At 44.8% G+C, this 15,929-nt stretch overlaps 1 protein-coding gene and 1 non-coding gene across 26 annotated transcripts in view; both read right to left on the reverse strand.

The window, feature by feature from the left end:
- Positions 1 to 238: 238 nt before the first annotated feature.
- The window catches only part of UBAP2L (ubiquitin associated protein 2 like), a 44,570-nt gene continuing 28,879 nt past the window's right edge, over positions 239 to 15,929 (reverse strand). For 4 of the 25 annotated variants that reach the window (XM_036753483.1, XM_036753473.1, XM_036753475.1 and 1 more), the window contains 12 exons: positions 15,706 to 15,880; positions 15,140 to 15,212; positions 11,888 to 12,083; positions 11,706 to 11,794; positions 10,773 to 10,826; positions 10,194 to 10,275; positions 8,515 to 8,732; positions 7,970 to 8,075; positions 3,336 to 3,403; positions 2,350 to 2,547; positions 1,889 to 1,939; positions 390 to 1,023 (listed from right to left, as the gene is read on the reverse strand). In XM_036753483.1, the coding sequence (XP_036609378.1) occupies positions 928 to 1,023; positions 1,889 to 1,939; positions 2,350 to 2,547; positions 3,336 to 3,403; positions 7,970 to 8,075; positions 8,515 to 8,732; positions 10,194 to 10,275; positions 10,773 to 10,826; positions 11,706 to 11,794; positions 11,888 to 12,083; positions 15,140 to 15,212; positions 15,706 to 15,880 (1,406 nt within the window). In that variant the 3' untranslated portion in view covers positions 390 to 927. Of the gene's footprint in view, positions 363 to 389; positions 1,024 to 1,888; positions 1,940 to 2,349; positions 2,548 to 3,335; positions 3,404 to 6,047; positions 6,446 to 7,969; positions 8,076 to 8,514; positions 8,733 to 10,193; positions 10,276 to 10,772; positions 10,827 to 11,705; positions 11,795 to 11,887; positions 12,084 to 15,139; positions 15,213 to 15,705; positions 15,881 to 15,929 lie in introns of those variants that run through there. The other 21 variants (XM_036753488.1, XM_036753478.1, XM_036753489.1 and 18 more) reach the window with 9 other exon arrangements.
- LOC118849327 lies at positions 10,345 to 10,477 on the reverse strand. The gene has a single exon (XR_005010377.1). It is a non-coding gene; the product is annotated as a small nucleolar RNA SNORA58 (small nucleolar RNA).

Raw genomic sequence — 15,929 nt, forward strand, 5'->3', positions numbered from 1 at the left:
GACCCCAAGGAAGAAGAAAACAACAAACTGGCTCTGCCTACTCCAGGGTGCTTCCCAAGTAATCCGTGTAGAGCAGCCCATGTTCCACTGCTTTTCTGTGTAAAAACATTGTTTCCAACCCAGTTTCTCCCCACTGCCCTTTCTCACTCCCTAGTTTAACACTAAAGGTGAGGTGCTTCTGAGAATTGAGCTGAATGACTCTCAGGGTCAGGAAGAAGGGGACACCGGCACATCATGGTTAGGAGTTGTTAAAGGGCGAAGATTTCATTTTATTCCACTGCCTTCGGAGCCTGCTAGTAGAGGCCCAGTTGGTACAGTAATACTTATTCACCCAGCTGGTCATCAGGGAGACTGAGGACATCCTAGACGAAGCAAGAATGGGCAGAGGCTGAAGGTAGAGGTTTTCTTTTTATATATACAAGACACATTAATCCATTAAATTTGAGGACACAGTACAAAAAAAAACCACTTCAACTAATTCATCTGACAATTCTGTTCATATTCATGACTTTTTTTGTTTTGTTTTCCTAATAATAAAAAGGGAGACTTAGGGCTGTTAGGCTGATGATATCTATTTGGAGTCCTCTCCCCCAGCCACTTCCCACCACCAGGGTGAGCAGGAAGAGGAAGAGGAAGGCCAGAGCCCACAGCAGAGTTTCATAATCTTGAATGCAGGGATAGTGTGGGGAGAGAAGAAAAAAGAGAAAGGAAAAAAAATACAAATCCTATATTACATACAAGAGGACAGGTAGGAGAGGAAAGAAATGGGCCTTCAGAAGTGAAGCTGAGGCCTGGGGCAGGCTGCGAGAGGGGGCAGCAGGACCCTCCGCTCCACGTGCTTTTGTGTTGTAGCTGTTTCCTTAGGTGCCAGGCTGAGAGGCCCTCTCGGCAGGTAGGGGGGCCAAGGAGGTGAAGAGGGCCAGGGCCTCAGTTGGCCCCCCAGCTGTAGCTGTTGTAGGCAGACTTGCTGCTCTGGGGCTTCTGCGGGATGGAGCTGGTCTGGCTACGTTGCCCGCTGCCCGTCTGCAGGGGAAGGGATGTTGGGGGGGGGGAAGGGGGAAGGGAGGACAGGGAGGAGAAAGGAGGCCAATTAGCAGGGACCTTTGGGTGGGAAGGCCTGGGAACTGTCATGTTCCTCCATTTCTCCTCCTGCCAAAAGACCATTCAAAGGCTACACTTTCCCTTAAGCCCTTAATCCAAAGAAGTTGTCTGCATAATCGGTGGAACCCTTGGAAGTTCTAGTCCCTCTCCGGTCAGCAATAGTACAATTCTAATTTCAAGACAAGAAGAAAATGCAGAGGGCAAGATACCTTCAGAGCTCACCTAAAGGACTAAGGCAGTGTCTGCTCATTCTTTATCTTACCCCTCTACTTCGCCAAAAAGGCCACTCATCTGGAAAGAGATTCTCAGACGAGTGGTCAAGAGTTGGTTTAACTGATTTTGATCCCTGTGACTCCTCATTTGCACTGCCTTAAAACAAGGAAACACTGCTTTCTGCTGTGGATATAGGTCACTAACAGAATGGGCTCCATAACACCCCTTCCACGGCCCCCTCCCCCACCCACGTCATTGGATCCCTATATACTGAGCAGGATATAGCAGGGAGACTTGTCTAAGGCCTCCAGGATTCAGATGCTTTCCCAAGAACCCTATCCATGCTAGTAGCCAAGTGCCTTCTACAAATGGGAAGAGAGAAAAGGAGAGGAGGAGAAGGGAAGGGGAGGCCGGAGAGCCCAGCAAGGTGTGTGAGTGTGTCTATGTGTGTCTGTGTATCCCGATTTGTGGCCGCGCAATCTTTCTTCTCCTTGATTTCCCCAGGGCTGTGGCAAGTGGGGTTTGGGACTGGCAGGGGGTAGGTACAATTATATCATTCAGAGAGTTTCATTACCTGCTCCTCCTGCTGGCGCTGGCAACAGAGAATCATCTGCAAATATGGTAGCTGAGGCAGAACCAGGATATATGGAAAATAAAGGGACAAACTTTGACAATAGAAATCCATGGTTAGAAGGGAAAGCTATAGTGGCAGGATTGGGGAGGGGTGGGGCATGGTCCAGGGCTATCGGGAAAATATAGGGGACAAAGTGTGCCACAGTGGGGAGGGGACTCAAACCCCCTCCAGGTACCTATCGGGCTGAGCAAAGAGCTCCCCAACCTGGCCCCCTCTCTGTCAACTCCCTTGCCGGCCGCTTGTGTCGTGTACGCTTGTGTCTGTGTGTGTTGTGTGCCCATGGCCGGCGCTGGGGATAGATGGGGAAAGGGAAGGGAAGAGGGAAGGGGGAGGCAGCTTTAAGGAGTGGTAGGGAAAAGGATCAGTGGGGGAAGAAAGACAAGAGGGGAATGGTGTGTTACCTGGCCATCCTGCTGCAGGTGGTGATGGAGGATCTGGGAGTGTGGCTGCTGATGGGGGGTCAGGATGTGCATAAAAGGGGCTGGCGGATAGGCAGCAGCTGTGGCCGGATTGATGGGCCCTCCACTCCCCAGGGCTGAAGGCAAGTTGAAGGAGGCAGCAGGAGTTCCAGAATGAAAACCTTGTTTCTCAAAGGACTGCTGTTCAGGGATGGGGGAAAGCACAATGGCATCAGCAGGGCCATTCCTGACTACTCCCGAGTTCCTATCCTGTAACACTTCATTCTTGGCAATTCATCAAATTAGACTGAAGACTCTGCAAGATCCGTAACTTCCATTGTCTTTTATTCTTACATATCTTGTACAGTCTAATTACAGGTTAAAAGTGCCAACGATACTTGTTGAATTTAGGATTGTTATGCATAAAGGTAGATAGCATTCAGAACTACTTTTGAGTTCTTAGAAGAAATGGTGAAGTAGTTTGAAAATTCCTGGGTTCTGAAGGGCTTGAAAATGGACATCACCCCAAAATCCTTGGTAAATTATAGTAAACTCTTCATCAACTGCCATCATGGGGGAACAGTAAGAAACCAAATCCATGGATAATCTAAAAGCCTTACTTCAGTGGCTAAGGTCCTACTTCTGCTTTCCTACCATGGCTTTCTTTCTGTACTCATTCACTTCAGGAATGACAGGCCAAAAATCAGAGAGGGTGAGGGCCAAGACAATCCCAGTCAGTCTTAGGATTACTGAGAGTTGGCTACTCCTCATCTTTATATGTCATTTCTACTCTTCTGTGAAAGAAACAGGAACAGAAATGATAAACCTTTAGAGAAGAAACAGATTATTTTTTTAAGATCAAATGGCCTGATCCAAGAATTTGGCTCTTCTAACACCTAGCTCAAGGCCTACTTTGCACTGTTATCACAACACAACGTCTCCACCAGCAACCTCTTTCTCTACCTCTGCTGAGTGAGCTAAGGACCTACCTGAGTTTTGGAGTACACAGAACCCGAAATATCTGGCACGCCTGTATTACTGGAGGTGACTGATACACCTGAGAAAGGAAGAAATAGATAGTAGGATTAACATAGCTGACTGCCCTTTTCCCCTGATCCCTGAGTCAGGGGAAGTGGGAAGTAGGTTGGTAGAGGAGGTCAAGGTAATGGTATCTGAGGCTCTTTCAACTAGATCCCTGCATGGGAAGCTCCAGTCCAGTCCCAGTAAGAGCCCATGATACAAAGACTCCCTAAGAATTAATTTGCCTTGTTTTTGAGTATGGGTAAAAGGTGAGAGTCCAGCTTCCAGTGAAGCCTACATCCAAACCAGAGTTAACACAAACAATCTCCAGGACCTTCTGTCCCAAATTCCAATAGGAATCCAATAGCTCTTAAAAGTTAATTTAAAATCATTTCACCCTTTCATCTTCCCATCCCAATTATGCCTACCTTACTAGGCACAATTTCTATCCAAATACCAAGGGAACTCCTGGGCTCCAGAGCCATATATCAAGGTGAATGCCAAAACAGAAGAGGCCAACTCAGGTCTATAGCCACATCTCAGTTACCTGACCTCCATGCTCACTCCGAAGTGGTCACAGTTTCAATTTACTTATACCAACTTTCCCAGAGGCCGTGTGTCTGCTAGAGGTATAAACGGGGCTGGCATACAGATTACCATGTAGGCAATGGGCACAGAAGCCACTGTTCACAAGGAATAGAGAATTCAAATGCCATTTACAGAGTCCCATCACCTTAGTTGCCAGAGTTTTAAGTCAAATATCCTGTCTCACATCTTCCTGACAGGAATTCCCTCCTACTGCTACAGTTCCAGGGTAACCAGAGGAGGATACAATCCATTTTCTAAAGTAATCAAACCACAATTGAAGATCCTTCCACCTATTATCCTTATGCATAGTTCACATCATATCCCTTAACACTGGAGGTGCTCATTCCAGACCGAGAATCCAAGTCCTTTACATTCAAGCCTACCTTGTCAGTTTCCAGTCATCTCAAAATGGAGGCTGTATACCCCACTGACACCTTCCCAATAGAGAAAGGGTCATCCTAGCCATAAAAACCCCTCCCCCATACAAGTGCTGACCAGACCAGGTTCAGGAAGCTCCCATCTGATAAATATTCCCCTATTTCCAGGGTAGCCTCCACCCTATATCTTAAGGCACCACAGATAGGTAAGAGGGAAAAGGACAAAGAATACTGTCAGTTATTTGTTTCCTTTAAGCCCTAGGTGTTTCTCTTGGCTAAATTTGTAGTGGAAGCAAAATTTCTGATTCCTAAGTATTCTAGGGTAGGAACCCAGTTAGAAGGACCAAAACCTAAGAGGAAGTGTGTAGCAGGGTAGAATTGGTGCTAGATGGGATCAGTTAATTTTAAAAGGCAAAGCCAAATGCAACACAGGTTTGTCTTTACTGCTAGAGACAGCTATGACCCCTTGGGAAATCAGGGGTCACTGACATAACGGAATGAAGGGCTAGGCTTTCCATTTGTGGGTAAGGAGAAATGTGGGTCCTCTACAACACCCTGTCTAGCTCTGATCAGGGGCCACCAGGAATAAGTTCCCAGAATAAGTATCTTTTGGGGGAGAGGGGAAGGCAAAGAGACAGAGAGAGAGGAAAACCCTCAGTCTCATAGCTATTAAGTAGGGAAAGAAATTAAGGTTAACAACGAGAGGGCTCTTCACCTCAACTAAGGGACTAGGCAAGATCCTCAAGATTACAGATGCCCATCTCCCCAAAGGAACAGTTATAACCACATCAATACATGTGAAAGGCTATAACAGGAGAAATAGTAAGAACACATTTCCCCTAGTATGGTGAACCTCAAGTTCCTATGACTGGGAAAGTTGATCAGATCTCCATATTATATCATTTAAGGGTTCTGAAACCTAGTCTGAAAAAGATCCAAGGAGAGGTGAACAGCTAGGTTTCTAGCTAGCCAAAAACAGAAAATTGGGGAGAGACTGTTCAACGAATTTGACACCCTCCCTCCCAAAGAAGGGTCTAGCTCCAAACCCAAAATGACTCCATAGAAAGAAGGCTGATTGTGTGCAAGCTGGATTGGGGAAGGGAGCCAAGACACTGACAAAATCTTACCCACAGACCCTTGGTTATATCCAGAAATCCATGAGGACCACTTCAGAGTCACATGTGCTTGAACAAAGAAAAGAAGTAGATTGCTCCACCTCTGACTTAGAGAGGATTCATAAAGGGACCAAAACATATTTTAGGTTGGTTGCTAATGACTAAGTCACATCTGAGTCAGCCTCTTGGTCTTCAAGAGGTAGGAACAGCAGTTAAGTCACTGAAAACTTTTCCCTAGCTCCGGATCCCCAATGCCAATTCTTCTATCCTTCTTCACATGGGTACCTCAATGCTACCCCAAATGCCCTGCCTTACAGTAGAGACAAAGAGAGGGATGAATGGAAAGGTGAATAGAGATTAAGCTTGGGAAATCAGGAGTTCCTAAAAATTTAGCTTTCCTCAATAACCAATAGGCTGGGAACTGAGACTACTACCCACTTCCTGAGAAGGCCACAATGTATCAAAAAGTTAACCAGTGGCTTCTCTGGCTGTGCTGGGGTTTGATTGACAAGATCATCCTTCCACCCTTCCATGCCCCATATCTACAGCACAGTATTACCGCCTGTTGTCCAGAGACACATGCACGGAAAGAACGCCAGAGTTAGCTAAAGAAATACCACAGTTTATTGAAGACTACAAATATTTGTTACAAGTTGAAACTACATGCCTTCCAGAAATCAAAAGCGACAGTGGGTGTGTGCATTGCGGCTTCGGAGGCACTGCACTGCTTGTATTCGAAATGGTTAAGACGGGGTCAGACACACTGGGGGAGGGGAGGGGAGAGGAGCAGGTTCAAAAGCCCAGAAGGTATCCACCAACTCATTCCCCCAAGCCACGAAGGCCTTGGCCTCAGCTCAGCAGGCTCTCCTCAGTGGTCTGGTTTCTGAAACAAGACTTCAGTGCAAATTCACACACACACACAAAACACAGCCCCCAGCCATGGGCCAAATTAGCTCTCAGCCGTCCAGAAATGCTTGTAAGGGGGTGGATATTTTCTTCCTAAAAGGAATCAGATACATAAAAATAAATGAATTTAAGAGGTTGATGAGGGAGGGGGAATGACCAGAATCCCTTATGGGGTTGGGGGAATGGGGCTTCTGAAACAAAATCACATCAAGTCTCCAAAATCTTGGGTAAGGGAAGGCAGGAAGGGAAGAGGGAGGAGTAGCAATGTGCCCACATTGGTTTTTCTGTAATCAGACAGGACCACAAAACCCCATGTATCTTGTTCTCTCAGATTTCTGACCCTGGCCCAGACAGTATCTAAAGCTAAACAGGTGATAGGGATGAGGTCACTCCAAGAAGGAAGTTTATAACCCTCCTCACCAAGTCACCTCTGAGGTACTTGGTACTTCCTGCTCAATGAAAGGGGACAGATGGGCTTAGAACCTGGGTAAGGAGGGGTACAACAGGGCTTCCCAGAAACACTCAGCCCAAATCCACAACACTAATCCAGCTCACATTACAGCTTCATGCCTCCACCCCACTGGCAGCTCCTGAGGTCCCATGTACCCCATCCCTATTCTTAAAAAATCTGGGATAGTTTACCCACCTGGTTCCCAAAGAGAAGGGGAGAGCAAAAAGCTGCTGCCTCCAGATTATTCTGGAGCTGAGACTGAGCTGAAGGCTCTAAAGGACTCATAAGGAGGCAAACCCCACTCCCACCAATGCAATATTCTCCTTCCCATACACAACTGAACCTGCAAAGTCGCTGAAAAGGAAGAATAACACTGAATGGTCCTCCCCCTTGACTCAGAATCTCTGATGAGGGAATTAGAAAATCAGTCAGGTGCCAGGCAGTATGTCTTCTACCCCAACAGCTACTTCAGGGGCCATGACCACCTCCCTGTAGTCTACCTTCTTCATGACTGAGCTCAAATACATGACTTGAGTTAAAGAGCTGTGTCCCCAGCACAGAGACATGAATCAGGATTGTGCAAAGAGAACGGCCATACAATTGAAAGAACCACTGACGACACAACTGCTCTAGCCCACTCTCCCACTAGTTCTCTGTATTAGTATCTCACCCTCCACCCCTCAACTTCACTCCATGTTCCCTCATCTAAGGAATGGAAACCACAGGAAAAAGCTAGGTATGTAAGAACAGCACAGAACCAGCCTCCCGAGGACATACTCAATCCTACGTACAATGAACCTATCCCCTTCAAGTTTATTGGTGCCACACAAATTGCTACTTGCCTCCACTGATGTCAACTCAACCAAATTTTGGGTCCCTTTGCCCAGCAGCACTGCCCCTCTCCTCCCAAAACTGCCAGCCATGCTATCTGGCAGCCAACACATGCCCTGAACATTGCCCAGCTGCAGGTAAGTGGGCACTAGAACGCAATGCCAAGCTTTCTTGCTGGTGCTGAACAGAGGCTAAAGGAAGCTAAAGGCCAACTTCCCAATGTCTAGCACCTATCATTCATAGGATTCTCCAACCCTAACTGTGACCTCTCCAAGATTGCCCCCACAGCCAATTCCCCCTGAACATCAAGACACCTGGGATCAAGTTGGGCTTACCAGTGTTGTATCCATGAGATCCATACCCACTTGGTTGTTGAAAAGGGGTGGCCGATGCGTTCACACTGACATTCACACCATGCTGCTTGGAAGAGGTAGGAGCGACCTAGAAGGGAAAAGGGGTGGGGCCTCAGTGGCCTGTGAGGATATCCCTGACCTGGTCCCATGGTACTAACTCACAGCAGTGTATTGGTCAGTTTAATGGGGAACCTGAACTCAGTTAAGGAATGTGGGATGTTCACTTTACTACCTGGATCAAAGTCTTAAGAACCTACCAATGCTGTCAAGAATGGTCAAGTGAAGGTAAATAGGGGGAGGAAGATCAGGCTAGTAACATGTCTGGGGAAAATAATTTCTAGATGAGAATATACTCCTCATTTATTCTACATAGAGACAAAGTCATTATCTCACCTCACACTCCCACTTCCCACCTAACCACAAGCTTTACGATCAGGAATGCCTTCCCAGCTACTGAGAAAGCCAGGGCAAGTGAATACAGATCTGAAAATCTGCCTTCCAGGGAATGATGAAGGTGAGGTACTCACAGGGAATACAGCAGGCCCATACTGGAAGGTGCTGGGGAGGCCCGGGACCCCTGTGTAGTATGGCAGGCTGGTGTAACTGTAGCCAGGAGGCAGCGCCGGGTTCAGGAATGTCTGCTGTGTGGTGTGGTGAGTCTGCGTCTGATTCTGCTGGGGCTGTGCCAGGGTTGTGGCTGGGGCTGGGGACGAGGCATCTCCACGGCCAAACTTTGAGAGGTCTCCTGTGCCAAGAAAGATTAAATGTACATGGGCCCCTTCACCTCATGCAAATCTGGAATCATACATTTCCTGGGGATGCCTTTTCAAAGCTGTAAAAACTCAATAATAGGGGCAGCTAGGTGGCACAGTGAGTAGAGCACTGGCTCTGGAGTCAAGAGGACCTGAGTTCAAATCCAGCCTCAGACACTTGAGACACTTACTAGCTGTGTGACCTTGGGCAAGTCACTTAACTCCAATTGCCCTGCCTTCCCCCTCAAAAAATAAAAAGTAAAAAAAAAAAAAACCTCAGTAATAGATTACGTAACTTATGCAGTGTCATATTTTTACTTTGGGGCAAAGCTGGGATGAAAACCTATGTCTCACAAATTTCTCAAATCTACTCACACAAGGGTTTCTAAAAATCATGTAAAGATTTACCCTGATGATCTCTGGTACCAGTGAGTCAAACAGATGCCATTCCTTCCATCTGGAATATTTATCTGACATATTTTCTCCCTTTCCCAGCTACCAAATTCTATACCTCTCTGACACTTCAAACTGTTATGAACACACAGCAAGCACTTATAAAACCACAGTCATGGTGAGAAAAATTTCCTGAATGCTTACTACATGGAGGGCACTACAGTGGGTGCTGATGGTGACTACATAATATCTGGCACACAGAGCCAAAAGTAAGGGACCCCAGGACATCTTCCTCAAAATTCTGCACAGCTCTCTTCTACTACAACGCTAATCCATGCCCTCTTTCACCATGCTGGAAATGGGCCTCCCTCAGCACTCGCTCTCTCGGTATCTGCCTGCAGGGGGTTGCCAACTAGCCACGTCTCACAGAAGCTAGCTTCCCTTTCCCCTCTAGCACACACACATAGGTGAAAGAGCTACATATCTATGAGAGATGAGGTGAATTAAGGACAGAATCATGAAAACTACATTCACACAACCCTTCACAGCTACAAAGCACATTCCATGTCTTCTCTCTGGATTCTCAGCCCTGTCATCAGTGGGGAAAGACTTCTTCCAGATAAGGACAACAAAGCTCAAAGAGATTAAGCAACCTTTTCCAGATCACACAGCTAATGATCATTCAGACTCCCAGGCTAGCTATCAAAATAATGACAGATCAGAAAAAATATAGAGACCAGGAAAACTGGACATCTAACAGGCAACAAGACTGCCATCAAAAGAACAAAAAGAGGGAAAGATGAACTCAAGAAACTTAAGATTAGAAGATGAGGTCACAAGGTAAGTGTGGGCCAGGGTATTTTCTCAGAAAAGCTGGTGAACAGGAGAACCATGGACACAACAAGAAAAGCTGGGAAGAAGCCACAGCAACTAGCCTTTTCCACTAGGAGACAAAAGTTAACATCTTATGTTTGTTCCAACCCCTTCTTGCTGCTGACATAACACCTCAAGGACAAGTCCCATAAGCTCCAACATCATGTCCAGCCCCATCCCAGTCCTACCAGAGTAAGGATTGCTGGCCAGGCTACCGTCCCTCCCGGTCAACGGAGTGGTAGGTGTAGGGAACGGGATGCTGTAGTAATCCTAGAAAACAGAACAAGGAGATTCCATGCCTTAGTCCCCATCCCAGTGATCCTCCATAGGACTGAAACAAGATGTTAGAGTAATGCAATGCAGCCAGCCACTGATGGTGCTAGCCATAGCTCACAGAAGCTCTGTTTCCTCTGGCACACACTGTCCCCCCTGCTTGACTATAGGCAGTCAGGCAAGGTCTACGGATGTGCTCATTTAAGTTACCTAAATACCTACAAGACTCCTGGGTCCTGATCTATCTCCCAGGCCTGTTGAAGTCCTCTCAAGAGTTATAGCCAAGATTATTCTCTTGAGCAAACAGATATGGCTCTCTGGATTTGCTGGGAGAAAGTGAGACATTTCAAGCCCCAGGGCACTGAGGACTGTCAGGCAGGGGTCTCAACTTGTTATATAATTTTGATTCTTGTTGCATTAAGAATCACCTTTTCCCACCAATTCCCAGCCTCTCTGAGCACTTTTTTTGTCATGACTCTACCCCACATACTCACCAAGGGGAATCTTGTCTGAAGCATCTGCAAGTCGTCGTAACCATACACTTGTGGCTGAAAAATACAGATGTATCTATGAGGGAAAGTTAGTCACTAGGTCCTTCCTATATCAATGCTCAAATATGGTAAGGACAGGACAAAGAAAAAAAAAAGAATCAAGAGAAACGAAACAGCCAGGTTCTAAAGAGAAATTCCAATCAATCCCCTAAACAAGAATAACTTTAGAAGGCCAGAAAAGAACTTAGATGATTTCTTCCATTTTTAAAAGGGAAGAAGAAACAAAAGGCCCGAGAGAGTAATTTATGCATGATTATACTGTTAGTGGTAGATCTGGGATGAAAACCCATTCATCAATTTTTATCCACCTTTTTCAAAATCTGACTTAAAATCTCTCCTAAAAAGCCTTGTCAAATAACTATGTACTCTATCACTCAGTGACCCCTCAGCTTTTATTTACTGAGTTGGTACTAGGGATTTTTTTTTTTTTGCATTTGTAGGAGCTTAAAAAGCACATTAACTTTCTTGAAGTCAGGAAGTTGGATAGGTGAAATCTGCTAAATTTGGAGTCAACAACCCTAGCAAAGAACTTGAAAAATTCAATCCCAAGTTTTCCCTGAAGTGTACTGAAAAGACAAAGGAAGGAAAACAATTTTCTATAGAAAAATTAAGAAAGATCCCAAATTTACATTCAAATCACTAAAGAGCCACTCTAGGCATAGGCGATGGAACAGCTTGAGTAGACCTCATCTTTCTTCCTCTTTTATATTGTACAATGAAAAAACTGAACTCCCTTGTTTATATGTGATTCCAACTAGCTTATTCTGGAATATTCTTATTCTAACAACCACTCTCTAGGCAGTTATGAAGCAAAAGGGAAGAGAAAAGGACAGACCACCTTACTCTACAGAGAGACATCCCCCCAATCCCACTTACCGGGTAGGCGTGTAACAGCCCTGGAGCCATGATATATGGATTAGGCAACAACGGTGGGACCCCAGGAGGAAGATTGGGGGGAGCTTTTCCTGAAAGAGAAAGGGCACTTCTAATATGATAAAGAACCATTCCTCTTCCTCCTTATCCCAAAGAGGTACCACCCACCTCCCAAGTAGGGCTACCTGAAGTCGTGGCGACTGAGCTTCTGGTTGAGGCGGTGACAGTGGAGTTACTGCCCAGGCTGAGGCCTAGACTACTGCCACTGTTTAGGCTGGATGAGACGCTGACCACAGGGGGAGGCGCCGAGACTGTGCTGGATGCAGTAGAGAAAGTGCTGGAGGAAGAATGGAGACTTGCCTCACTTTCAACGCTTGTGTGCTACAAATAAATCAAAAAAACGAGATGGGGAAACAGAAGGGAACAGAAGTTGGCACATTAGGTAAAAAGTCCAAGACCCTCCTACTAACCAATGAATTCAGATAGTCATAAGAGCTGGGAGATTACAACAATGCCCTATGCAAATACAGTGGGGAGAACATAACCCTCCAGCTAGCAGAGGTCTGAGGATCAGTTTCTTAAACCATTCTAGCTAAGACCTGTTGCTCCAAAAAACAGGGGAGAAAACACAACCAATATGGAAACTTCATACAAGGCATCTGAGTAGCTACGCTAAATAATGTGGAAGCAGGCAAAACTGACACCTGAATATAGCATTCCTGAGGATGAAGGATGTTATGATACTATGCAGTCAAAGCATCATGGCTTCCTTTTTGTTCCTTCCTCCTCCAACAGAGACTACCACAGGGGAGGAGAAAAAAGGATTTAATAATAGCTTGTATATATAAATTCCTTAAAGCTTCTAAATATCATTAGAATCTCAATTTGAAAACGAAGTGATAAAGAGAGGTAAAAGGACTTCACCTAAGACCACACAGGAAGGCTTTCAACAGGAATTTTATTTCAGATCTTCTGACCCCCAAATTGTTCCTGCTTTCATTATACCACAATCTAAGCCACAGATCTGCAAAGCTACCTTTGCCCAAGTAATCAGTCTCCAGCAGACAAAGACCAGGAGATGAGAGTGGCACCCATAAAACATCTCTCATATACAAGACCAACTTGGGACACAAGGTGCTGGGTTATTTCATCATCTGGGAAAGAGGTATCATCAGGTCAGAAATGAAGTACACAGGGCAGCTAGGTGGCACAGTGAGTAGAGCACTGGCCCTGGAGTCAGCCTCAGACACTTGATACACTTACTAGCTGTGTGACCTTAGGCAAGTCACTTAACCCAATTGCCCTGCCTTTCCCCCTCAAAAAAAAATGAAGTACCCACTCAAATACAAAGATAACTGGGAACTCCACAAAAAATTAGCATGTTATAATGGAAAGAACACAGATTTGGAATCAGAAAATCTGAGTTCAAAGTAAAGCATATGAAGGGATATTGTGTGAAGGGGATTAAGTTAGTTTGCTTTGTCAGAACCAGAAGAAAATTACAAAGCACCAAATTTAAAAATAATTTCAGGAAAAAAATTCCTAATTAGAGCTACCTGAAAGTGGAAAAGGCTCCCTTGATACACACTAGGTCCCCTCTCCTTTAATGTCTTCAAGCTGATGCCAAACAACCCCCAGTCAGTTCTGTTCTGGTGGAAATTCCTTTAGAACATGGTTAGACAAGAGGCCTTGCTGTGGTGCCTTCCAACTTTCAAAATTCATATTCTCCGAAATCCTAATTCTTCAACCAGTATGACCTTGGGCAATTTCCTTAACCACTTTGAGGCTAAACTCCCATATCTATGAAATGAGGAGGTTAGGTTAGAAGATATCAATAATCCCTTCCAACTGTAAATACTATGGACCTATGATCTTATGGTATATAAAAGAAATACCTTCAAAATAATAAGAATGGTAAAATGATCTTAAAGCCCAGAGAGCATTTTAAATTTAGTCAGTCAACAAACATTTATAAACTGCTTACTATGTGCCAGGGACTATGCTAAGCACTGAGAATGCAAAAAGAGGCAAAAGACAGATCCTGACCTCAAGAAGCTGACAATTACTTAGGCTTCCCAAACATAGTAATAGATGATATAGACTCCCAATAAATTCAAATTGCAACTACAATGCCTAACAAATTTAGCCCTATTAAAGGTTCATGTTGTATAGTAACAAGCACTAAAATAGGCACCAGAAGGTCAGCTCTGCTACTAGGCAACTCAATTAGCCTCTCCAGGCCTCAGTCTAGTAGATAGGCTAAGTCGAGTTTCAGAGTAGACTGGAAAAGGATATTTGAAAGGCAGGCCTGAAATACCTCATCAAATTCTCCTCTCTAGGAAACCTGAGGATCCTAAAACTTTCTGCTTAACAGTCTAAAATGAGGTCTCATTAAAATTACTGCCTTTCCTGCTTTGATTAGTATTCCCGGGCAAAGCTACCTTTGGTGAAATGTTGCAAAAAAATTGGTGAAAGTCAAAATCTCCAAGTTTGGCCTCCATTTTAAAGGTTCAGACAGAGATATAATTCATGTGCCAGGCCAAGAGAAAAGGAAGGCATTATACAATGGCTGGGAACCACTCAAGGTTGCAATGACTCCCTAAGGTACCTTTTACCTCTGAATCTATAACTTTATGACTTAACCTCTGAGGGCCTCAGGCAACTCTGAAGAAAAGATGTCAGTCTGCACTGGTAAAGGGAGTTCCCTAAATCAATAAAATCACAGGTTCAGTCCAAAAAAAAAAAAAGGATAACAATGTTTTTGGAACTTTCAGGAGCCACCGAAAGTTGTTAAAACAATTCTACTACAACAGCTAAGTGGCGTAGTGGATACAGAGCTGGGTCTGAAGTCAGGAAGACTCATCTCCCAGACCTCATATCCAGCCCCAGACTTATTAGCTATGTGACCCTGTTTACCTCAGTTTCCTCACCTGTGAAATAAGATAGAGAAGGAAGTGGCAAACCACTCCAGTATCTTTGCCAAGAAAACCCCAAATGGGGTCATAAAGAGTTGGACACCACTTAAATGACTCAAGAACTACAATAATGACTTGTGAATGTCCACTGCTGAGGTTCAAATGATTGGTGCACCACTCAATTGCCAGCAGGGTCTATTCTCTCACTACTCACTTCACTTGCCATCACCCTCTCACCTCTATCCTTTTGTAGTTGAATTCTCACTGTAACTGCCTGTTATTCACCCTTAAGAAATCTTTTTAAATCAAGGAATTTGGGAAGCACACTCAGACTCACACCAAATTCATCTCGTATCTTGGTGTTTTGGGTTTTTTTAAAAACCATTTTTATTTTACAGAGCAGATTTGTGATTCAGGATCACAAAATAAGTGAGAATTAGTGGGGAATAAAGAGTTTCCTATTAACCAGTAGTAAATATAAAGAAGTCTTGCTCCCCAGCTGCAACATCAACTTATACTCACCAAAAGAGTTGATGTTGAAGTGCGCCCAGAAGATGACGATGACGAAAGTGTATTCTGTTGGGTAGATAATGTGCTAGAAAGATATAGAGAAAGTATTTTCAGCCCAAGGACCTCAGCCATCTATTTCTTCTTGGAGTGCTAAATCAAGCAAGGAGCAAAGAAAAAAGGGGTGGGGTGGGAGGGAGAGAAACTAAAGGACCAAAAGTCCATCAATCACTCTATTTGAAGTGATCAGTAAGAAAAGTGATTGCTGGAAAATGAAGGAAACTCCTTTTTGCCTCCAAAGTTCTTTAGTCATCTGATTACAGCAAAGCCAGGGATATAGCAACCTCTGCTAATAACAACAATCACTGATTTACAGAATTTAAAGATTTACAAAATGCTTCACACAGACTATTTCACTTAAGATTAACAAAATCATTTAGCCAGTGGATGTTTGAAGTAGGACTTGAAACCCTTCCTGACTTCAAATCAAGTATTCCATATGCCACTTGGTAAACTTTCTGTTGAGTGTCAGCAAGGACCCCAGAGGGCTACAGTGACCAGCAGCATCCCCATTCACTCACCTGCTGTGTTGAGTGGTGGTAGTATTTGGAAGCTCCTCACTGTGGCTCAAGCCACCCAATGCGGATGAGTGCTGATTGGTTGTGGTCAGCAAGGAAGCTGCAGATACTGTGTCATTAAGAGGGGGGATGCTGGGAGCAGAGGGTGAGTCAGATTTCACCGCAGGGCCAGTAGCACCTAAGAAGAAAGGGGAAAGGAAAAGGAAGCTACAATTTTAGAAGCCCTG

The sequence above is a fragment of the Trichosurus vulpecula genome, chromosome 4 (assembly GCF_011100635.1).
Source record: "Trichosurus vulpecula isolate mTriVul1 chromosome 4, mTriVul1.pri, whole genome shotgun sequence".
NCBI lineage: Eukaryota > Metazoa > Chordata > Mammalia > Diprotodontia > Phalangeridae > Trichosurus > Trichosurus vulpecula.